This window comes from Acipenser ruthenus, chromosome 23, assembly GCF_902713425.1.
Source record: "Acipenser ruthenus chromosome 23, fAciRut3.2 maternal haplotype, whole genome shotgun sequence".
Classification (NCBI taxonomy): Eukaryota; Metazoa; Chordata; class Actinopteri; order Acipenseriformes; family Acipenseridae; genus Acipenser; species Acipenser ruthenus.
Window position 1 is genome coordinate 19,964,962 of NC_081211.1, and position 10,483 is coordinate 19,975,444.

The following is a 10,483-nucleotide window of genomic DNA, read 5'->3' on the forward strand; positions in this document are numbered from 1 at the left end:
ATGCTCTACTTCATGACGCTGACTCTACTTTGGATCCACAATGGCGTCAGTTTTCTAATAATCCACCACTGAGGCTGTAGTTCTTGTTATAATTACATCGATAACAAATACGAGTGTTATATAACAGTTAATGGTAGGGCTTTTCATTCGGCTGTTACTTTTTCATTTTTGTAAAATGTCAGGTTAACAATAAATAGGTTGCAGTTGAAGCTGAATTACACAGTTTAAAATAAATAGTTATACTCTCCTTAAGATTTTTACGAAAATATAATGATTTAAAAAAAACAACTATAACACTATTCCATCTGTAAGCTCAACTACACATATAATCAATTATTATTATTATTATTATTATTATTATTATTATTATTATTATTAATAATAATAATTAGCAGACGCCCTTATCCAGGGCGACTTACAATTGTTACAAGATATCACATTATTTTTACATACAATTACATTATTTTTTTACAAATTATTTTTTTTACATATAATTACCCATTTATCAGTTGGGTTTTTACTGGAGCAATCTAGGTAAAGTACCTTGCTCAAGGGTACATCACTTCTGGACATTTTCCGTTTAAATACATTTTCAAAACCAAGTAATTCAGCCAAGACGTGTTTGTTTCGCGTCAGTGAATCAGTGAATCAAACGAACGAAACCTTTGAACTGATTCACTAAACTGAACTGAATCAAACGAATCGAATCAGTGAAAAGAATAGAACTGCACATCACTACAAGAGTTGCCAGATTTATGACAGAAAAATAGCGACCTCTTTATTCAAAAACAAGCCCAAACAAGACCAAAACAGCGCAAAGCACGTACTATAAACAGAGTTGTCAACTCTGATCACTCCTATGAAGAACTCAATCCCAGAAAGTAGACATACACATTCCTGCCATCAGCGGGTAGAACCAATCAGATTTCTCCTTTCAGTACATCACCGTAATGAACACGTACGGTAGCCAATAAGCACTTGCAAAATAAAGTCCGCCTTCCAACAAAAACCAATAAGATTAAAAATTGAGAGAAAGCATCCAATTAAAATGTATTTCCGTTTAAAGTGCATGGATCAGTTGGTCCGCCGAATGTGCTTAGCTGGTAACCCGAAAGGAGGAGTAGGGTTGTGTTTTGTTCCGATATATGTGACTAAGTTAAATTATATTTGGAAGGAACCTGAAGAAAAGTTATAAAATAAGGAACAAAAAGGTATGAGCTTTTTTTCGATAATAATATCTAGAGCACTTCGGCGTGCTGACGGTGTGTGTGTTGTCTCGCCGGAGACTGCGAGAGAGGTGATTGATGACAAAATGAGTCAACGAGCCTGCGTACCGGTATAGGTTTAATATCTGGTTTGATTTAGTGTAGATTTTTAAAAAGTAAAATTCATTTTGAAATGGTTTCACAAACCTCGCTTAGCACTACTGGACTATCCCATGTTACTGTAAGGCAGTCCAAGATTAGTGCTACTGGGATATGTGTGAAACCAACTTGTTTTTCTTTTTGTTTTTTTTAGTTTGTTTTTGTTTTCCACACAAGGCTATACAAATGGTACTGATGAGAAAAGGGCTTTTTATTTGATTTTTTTTTAAGTTACGTAAATTGTGGCCTGAAGCATTTTATTATTTCTTCTTGGTGAAATTGTTACATGCTTATGTAAAATACGTTTTGCCTTCCTTGTCTGGCCCACATAGGTTTAAAAAATATTTTCCACAGAAGTCTACTCACTAAATATATTGTACTACGTAAACATGATGCATTTTTTTTATCGGCGCTGACAAGCTGTGTTTAGCGAGCGTGTAATGTTATCAAAGATTTGCTGGAGCATTTAGTTCAAGAATAGAGGAAGTATGATTGGCTAAAAGCACAAGGCGATGCAAACAAACTGGAAAGGCAGCAGAGTTCTTCTGTACTAGTACTGACAAGCCTAAAACCAGAAATAGAAACGGGGTGTATTGCATAGCTATTTTAGACAGTCAAGGTTTTATTGTCACTTTTACTCTGTAGGTTTGTCTGCTAAACTCAAGCATGACTGAAGCTCAAACTGCTATAAAAGAGTCTTACTTTAATCCCAGCTCACTGTGATGTTATAGCATGTACACCTACAGAGATTATATTCTCTCTCTCTCATATATATATATATATATATATATATATATATATATATGTATATGTATATATATGTATATATGTGTGTATATATATATATATATATATATATGTATATGTATGTATATGTATATATATGTATATATGTGTATATATATATATATATATATATATATATATATATATATATATATATATATATAATGTGTATGTGTATGATAAAGTTGTCTTTTCTTTCCCTCTGCAGTTGCAAGTATGGGTGAGCCACAGCAGGTCAGCGCCCTTCCCCTGCCGCCGATGCAGTACATCAAGGAATATACAGAGGAGAATATTCGCAAGTGCCTTGCGCCTCCGCCCCCTCCTCCCGTCAAGGACAGTTACATGATGTTTGGCAACCAGTTTCAGTGTGACGAACTTATTATCCGCCCCTTAGAGAGCCAAGGCATTGAGCGTCTTTACCCTATGCAGTTTGATCACAAGAAAGAACTGAAGAAACTGAACATGTCCATCCTGGTCAACTTTCTGGACCTCTTAGACATCCTTATTAAAAGCCCAGGAAGCATCAAAAGAGAAGAGAAGCTGGAAGACCTGAAACTGCTCTTTGTCCACATGCATCATCTCATAAACGAGTACCGGCCTCACCAAGCCAGAGAGACGTTGCGGGTCATGATGGAGGTACAGAAACGGCAGCGGCGGGAGACGGCTGAACGCTTCCAGAAGCATTTAGAAAGGGTGCTAGAAATGATCCAGGGCTGTCTAGCGTCTCTTCCGGATGACTTGCCCCAGTCGGAGGGTGCAGACGGGGGAGCAGTGAAACTGAAAAGCGAACCCATGGATGTGGATGAAGTGATTGGACAGATGGACAAAGAGAAGGAAACGGTCTCTGCAAAAAAGGATCAACTTTGTGACAAGGATGCAGCCATGTGTAGCATCATTGATGAGATGACATAACTGCATGGGAACAGTTTTGTGCTCTTAAGCTAGCCTGTAAAAACAATCTCTTCCCATGCAATTCGAAAGGGAAATACTTCACGTTCCCATCAACGGATTTCTTTCAAATAAAAACAACTTTACTGCCAGTTAAAGGACATTTAAATCTGATGTTACGAGAGAAGAAAGGGAGAGGAAAGCTAGTGTCGTGCAGATAAGCAAGATACAGTTTTACTTTGGAACATAGAACATGCAGTCAAAATGCTGTTCAAGAAACATTCCCTTATGTATTTATTTAACTTTTTTTACAGGCTCCGATTAGCACAAATCTGTAACTACCTTACCTTTAACATTAGGCAGTCCAGTATGTGTGTAGTGCTGCCAGTGACCGGGAGAGGTGATCGATGACAAATGCATCAACAATTCTGCTTATAAATTATGGTTTGATTTAGTCTAGATTTTCTTTAGTAAAATTAATTTTAAGTTTCCACATGAGGCCATACAAATGTTAACTACAGAGAAAATGGCTCCTGAACTACCTTCCCTTTGACATTAGGCAGTCCAAGATTTGTGCTAATGTGTCAAATACCAAAAACAGTAGCTAAACTTCTACAGGTATTTGTATTGTGGAAATTCTGAGGTTCCCGTCAGTCAGGCATAGCAAATAATGTTCTATACTCTTTTTCCCTGCATGGTATAAAGAAACTGGCCCTCATGAGCATTTCCCAGTCATTAACAGCACATTATACACTGTAGATAAACTGTGTTCCCTGTATTGGCACCATATTCAAAACCCAGCACATAAATATATGCAGAGGTGCGGTGGGTGTGGATTTCAGACCATTGGGGGGAGGGGGGGAATTGTTAATGCGTTGGCACCCTAAAAATAAAAAAATCTAGCACAGAACCTTATAAACCAAAATGCTTCTTTCTATTTTTCAAGCAGTCGGCAGGATGACGTAATGGTAGGATATGGCAGTGAATGTGTTCAGTCGACTATGCTATGGCTGTTTTCTGACCTTAAACTTTATTTCAGAACCACAAATGCATTTACTTTTCAGTACTGTTTTTGTAAAGGAAAAATTTTGTACAACCAAGAATCACTATGTAAAAAAAAATCAAATGTATTTTCTTCCAGAAAAGCTTTTATGAAGAATCATTTGTTAAAGACATTTCAGAAGTCTTTTTTTTGTGTATATAAACTCTGTTCTATGTTTGTGTTTATTTTCCTGTTATGAAATTTGTTTAATAAAATGTGTGAAATGCAATGTACATAAAAATTATGTTGAACCTTCTACAGTGTGAGTACAGTGCTTATTATGATTACTGTTTACCTTGAGGAATGGTTGCATCTTAAACATAACATTACAAAAATTCAGGAACGCGCAATACTTTTTCTACCAAAGTGGGATACTGACTCAGTACTTCAGACAACCACCTGCTGTTATTTCTGCTGTCTAAGGTTGTAGTTCCTTTTCATTTTAACCAGGAATTTGTATGTAAAATCTGCATTTCATTTCATTTCCCTTGAGACTATATTTTCTGTGGTGTCAATTTTGGTCAAATTAAGTTAAAATACAAACAACATGCTTTAAGACCAAGGCTTAAAACAAACAAACCAAAATGATCTGTTTGTAGTTTCTGGCAATGGTTATTAAAAATGAACCTCTCAATTGTTACAGTTCTGTATTTATACAGCATGTGTGTTGTGCTTAATCCACAATCATAGTTCAAGCTGATACTAAAATAGGATTTCTGGGTATCATTCTGTCATAGTTTTACTTCAGTGCATTTTACTTCATCCAAAACTATACCTTGTTGACTGTCCCATTTGTTTGCATCCCCTGGTTTCCGCTACAGGCATCTGTCATCTCACCAAGCTCTAATACAGATTGTCAAAATAAACAATCTTAAAAAGAAAGGGGGGGAATGGTTTATCACACTTCCAGTTGGTTCACTTAAATACTACTGATAAACAAGGGCTGTATATAGTCTGAAAAGTACCCTTCATTTTATACCACATGCCATTTACAGAAATGTATACGACGGTTCAGAAACGCTTGAGGAGTTTGACTCATTAAATGGATGGATGATATCATCACAGGAGTGCTTTCTGGTAGAGGGAGAGAGGCAGAAGGGTGTTAATCACAATGCATGAACACTAATACCTGTGCAACACTGCACTGTATAATCAGTATAAGGGTTTGCTGTTACTATCGTTTTAAATCACGCAAGACAGACTACAATTCTGAATTAATTATTTTACTTCAAAGGTAACATGTGAAAAGCAAATAAATACATATTCTAATCTTATTTATAATTTGTCACAAAAATGATACCCATTAGATAGAGTAATTTGTGAAAGAAAAGTGTGACCTCTGCTGGATTATATTAAAATTGAAAGCTTGACACCATTTTACTATTCTGCGTTTTAGGTTTGTAACCTTTTATTGACACTTTTCTAACGTGCGATGAACGAATTTAGTGGTACCACAAAAAAATTAAATAAAATAATAATACAAATACATACGATATTTCAATGTGGGAAAACCTGGCAAAAATATCGCTGCGAGCAGGGTTCGAACCTGCGCGGGGAGACCCCATTGGATTTCAAGTCCAACGCCTTAACCACTCGGCCATCACAGCACATCACTGTATACTAATATATTCGTTACACAACCATACGTATTTTAACCAATATTTTTGTTTACATTTTTAGTACTATTTTGCAGGTAATAATATTTTACTTCATGTCTCAGTTTCCTTCACTCACCAAAAGCAGTTATTGATAGCAGATATGTGTTTTTGCATCTGTAAAGGTATTAAATTAAATTAAATTAAATTAAATTAAATTAAATTAAATTAAATTAAATTAAATTAACAGTCAGTTTCAAATTTTATCTTATCCAAATACAAATATGAATGTTAAAGGCTATACATTAAGCTACAGTTTTGTTATGATACGGTAACGCATGAAATTGTTCTCGTTTCTCTACCACTGACACATTACTGTATTAAACAACATGTGTCTTATTGCATGAGCAAGTTTATTTCTTTGGACTACAATTTAGTGTTTAAAAGACAGACATTGTAGCCAACACGTTACTGCTTTATCGTGCACATTTCTAACATATTTCATTAGTGCCCTCTACTGCCTATGATATGAATAACACAAAAGCTCTTTAGCACTTGCAGCTCGTAAAGACACGCTACGTACAAGGGCTGGACAAACAAATTGAAAACACTAGCACACATTTATTATTTGTAAATGGTCTGCCCTTCTCTTATTAATTTTTTAATTCAAATGGCAAGCCCTCACTCGTTTTCTGTGATATATAGAAGCTGCATCTCCCTGTTTAAAGTCTGTTTCCACCACCATGGACAAGACAGCAGTGTTGACCAGACTGGCAGGTGCTTCCTTCCCTATGCAAGTCTGTACCACTTCTTACGTTAGTCTGTTTTTTTTTTTTTTTTTAATAATGAATTGTAAGTCATAGACCTTTGCGAAGAGACTGAAAGAGAAATGGAAGTTTGTAGGTTATCTTATGCAACCTGGCTTTCTGGGTGATTGTTACATATATATTCTGTTATAACTGAACTTATGTAATGTGGCAAAATAAATAAATAAATAAATAAATAAATAAATAAATAAATAAATAAAATTAACCCTTTAAATGCTTTTCAGCTGAGGCGAGGACAAACCCAATTTCTACTTCTGAAAATGAATGGAAACCAAACCAAATTGGATAAAGTAAAATCAAAATAGACTAATTTAGCAGTTTCCCCATGCTTCACCCATTGCTATACTATGCATTTACTATAGTTTACCATCATTTGCCATGTTTTTGTCATATGCTTTACCATGTACCTCGGTGGGCTTTACAATACTTACTTCTGCTTTATCATAGTTACTATGATGAACTTTTATAAGTGTGTAAATATTATATTCAATTACATTACAAAAAAAAGAATGGTTTAAATATTGAAACAATACAGTTAACAGATAGTAAGCGTACAATACATTTAATTTAGTGCTTAACAGTTTTAATTGCATAAAAAGATGTCAGGGCATAACACTCACACACATCCTACACCCAGGCCTGGGTTTAAACTCTTGTTTAGTATGTTATTGAAATGACCAGGTGCACTTATCACAGCATGAATAAATCGCACCAAGTCTGTATGGTTTCTTAATAGGAGACATTCATGTAGCTAACACGACAAGATTTAATAATAGAAACAAATCCACTATTGAAAATAAAGAAATGGATGAAACATTGAAGTGATATTTACAAAGAGGATACTGGATGTTCACAGAGCACTGTAGTTATTCTTGAAAGGAATTGGCCGAATAACTTTCCAAAAGGGTTGAGTGCGTATTTTGCAGCCATCCTCATGAGTGAAATAACTACAGCACTCCATAAACGTACATAAAGTATTCTGCTTATATAACAGTACGTTACACGCTAGTACGCAGCGCTTGAGGACAGACAGAGGGGCCTCTGTTTACATTATACCTGGCACTCTATCCTACATTCACTAAAAACGTGTACGTAGGATTCCAGAATGGTTGTCGCAAGTCAGAATGGTGATATCCTTAAACAACACGCGTTACGTAAAAAGGCTTTTACATTCAGTAGAACTGTGTGAGCAAGGGAGGGTTTTTACTGAGATTTCTAAAGCACCAGCAAAACTGGACTTATGTAAAGCCAAATATGACCTGGATGATACTTACATTGAAAAATACAGCACACTAAAAGGATATCATTTATTCCTTTTACCTAGGTTTTTCTGATTTAGGATTTAATGAAAAAAAAAAAAAACACAGATAGAACATCTGATAAACAAAAAAAAAATGAAAGCTATACTATAAATAAGAAAACAACACCAGAGACATTCTCTGTTTACAGTACTTCCCTTCTTTCACAGTGCAGTTAACTTTTTGTTTTTAGGTTATTTGAGTTGCACATTTCTCAAAATGCCACAACTCCAGAAGGGCACTTTTGAGAAATACCAGAAGGAACCATTCAATTAATTAACTTTCTGTATAGTTTTAACAAATGAAAGCATTTTGGCCTTGCACAAAAAGCCTTGTACAGCTGCCCATTCAAAAGAAGAGCTAAATAATTGATGACCACAACATATCAACAGAATGTATAGAATAACAATGAGTTTCATGAACATGAAAATGTAATTGTCATTAGGTAAGGAAAGAGGTGTTATTATCCTGGTAAAGTATATTAAAATGACTGATTTACAGCATGTGGAACAACTTGTGGTTCTCAAGAGGAATGAAAATATGTAAGTGTGACATACAGATGGATGGATGTACAGACAGACATTGTGACACAGATAACACTGTAACATGTGACACTATATCCTCATTGCTGGGGATTTAAAACCTTGTAGGGGATAATAAATAAATAAACACTGACCTACTTCTTGCATCTAATTAAAATATTGCTTAGGTAATTAGTTATGTAATTCAATATAGGCCAATGTAACAGTCATGTAATATAATGTATAGGCCTGGACAATATATTACAGAGGATTATTCTCACTCTGTGTGCTTAACCTATTTGTCACTTGCAGTGACAGAATCAGGTTTCACAAACCCTGGCTTAAAACACATGAGAGACCCATATAATTTGATTACGTTTATGTTATAGCAGTCAAACTGCAGTGGCACTAACTGTACCACAGGGTACATTTGCAGGAATGAACTTGTCTATTTGTAGAAATGAACTTGTTTACTGTTAAACAACTTCCACAGTAAATATTACATTTTTGGTCGTCACTTGTAGGCACATTTCCCATCTTACAGATCCTTGTTTTTTTGAAACCTTTGAAATGTGTGCTATTGTGAGCATGGCCTGTGGTTTTCTTTATGATTTAACAATATAGCGTTTCAGAAGATAAATCCAGAACTGAATTTAAGGTCTGGTTTGTAGTATATCAGTGCCAGTGCAGTTAGACTGCTATAACAGAAATGTATTAAGAATAATCCTGTATGTATTTTATAAATTATTGTCTATAAGCCCACCACTTCTAACAAAGAACTCTGTTTCCTTATTTCTTATTAGCACTAGCAATTATCACTGCCTCCCCTTTTCATCTGTTAAACAGCTCTTTGCTTGTATTTTCTATTTCAATTTGGAAAACGTAGACAAGGCTATCGAAGTAAAAGTTCAACAATTTGCAATTCATGTCCAAATAATTCTGCTGTACACATAATAAATGAATTTGAGTCATCTATGCACTGCTGAGTTTCAGAGAGGCAGTGGTAATACTGCAGATATCTATTTAGTATCTACTTATTGTAATAGGATATGAACCATAAAATCAGGTTTAAAAAAATAACCCTTACAGTTATTGTGATCCAGACGTCTTGCTAATAAACTCACAGTTTTAACTTCCAAATAGGCGATTAACACTGAGTATCTCTACAATGCATTTCATGAAATGCTCCTTAGAAACACATGCCCAGGGAACAATGCCTGAGAGGATTCCTGGAAAGCAGTTATTTTTTCCTTGGCATAAAAAGAATACAGCTGGAAACACATAGTAGAAGCCATTTCATCAGCCTTCAGAACCTAGCAGTGTGGAGTAGTGGTTAGGGTTCTGCACTCTTGCTCGGAGGGTCATTGGTTCAATCCCAGGTGGGGGACACTGCTGCTGTACCCTTGAGCAAGGTACTATACCTAGATTGCTCCAGTAAAAACCCAACTGTATAAATGGGTAAGTGTATGTAAAAATAATGTGATATCTTGTAACAGTTGTAAGTTGCCCTGGATAAGGGTGTCTGCTAAGAAATAAATACTAATAACCTACAATATGGCTGAATTATAAAGGTGAGCTGTAACACATATACAATTCTGAGTTACAATGGTGTTGAATCCTGGTTTTAAAGGTGATCAAAAAGCTTCAAAGCCATTTCTTTTCATGTCTGCAAGCACTGTTCTTGGTAATGTTGCTCCAGTATTAATTTATCATCATATTTCTCTAGAACTTGTTTTCAGTTTGTCTAGAGAATACCAAGTGCCAGGACTGATTAGAGAACTGTAATTTATAGAACACTGAATGATGAAAACGGTGCGCATGGTTTTGGTTAACGTAAATTAAAAATGTATTAGATACATTTTTGATTCCCTCTCCAAACGTGCACTTTCTCACGCTAGTGTGTGTGTGTGTGTGTGTGTATATATATATATATATATATATATATATATATATATATATATATATATATATATATGTTATTACTTTCATTTCCTATGTCCTATGGCAAGCCACATTATCATTTAGAGATATCTCAAATTAATTTATAGATATCTGTAAATATTTGAAGATATCTCTAAATCATTTAGATATCTATAAATGAATTTAAGATATCTATAAACGATAATTTGGCTTTCCATATCCTCAATACGTTCTCAGTCGTG

At 35.0% G+C, this 10,483-nt stretch overlaps 1 protein-coding gene and 1 non-coding gene across 2 annotated transcripts; one reads left to right on the forward strand and one right to left on the reverse strand.

Moving 5' to 3' along the window:
- The first annotated feature begins 1,059 nt into the window (after window positions 1-1,059).
- Window positions 1,060-4,720, forward strand: LOC117413124 (mediator of RNA polymerase II transcription subunit 7-like). The gene is made up of 2 exons (XM_034021877.3): window positions 1,060-1,211; window positions 2,359-4,720. The coding sequence occupies exon 2, from the start codon at window positions 2,367-2,369 to the stop codon at window positions 3,060-3,062; it is 696 nt and encodes a 231-aa protein (XP_033877768.1). The 5' UTR covers window positions 1,060-1,211; window positions 2,359-2,366; the 3' UTR covers window positions 3,063-4,720.
- An 885-nt stretch (window positions 4,721-5,605) lies between these two features.
- On the reverse strand, window positions 5,606-5,687 carry trnas-uga (transfer RNA serine (anticodon UGA)). The gene has a single exon. It is a non-coding gene; the product is annotated as a tRNA-Ser (tRNA).
- Window positions 5,688-10,483: the final 4,796 nt, after the last annotated feature.

Excerpts from the sequence above, each read along its gene's own strand:
- LOC117413124 (XM_034021877.3), top strand. The coding sequence starts at position 2,367 with ATGGGTGAGCCACAGCAGGTCAGCGCCCTTCCCCTGCCGCCGATGCAG.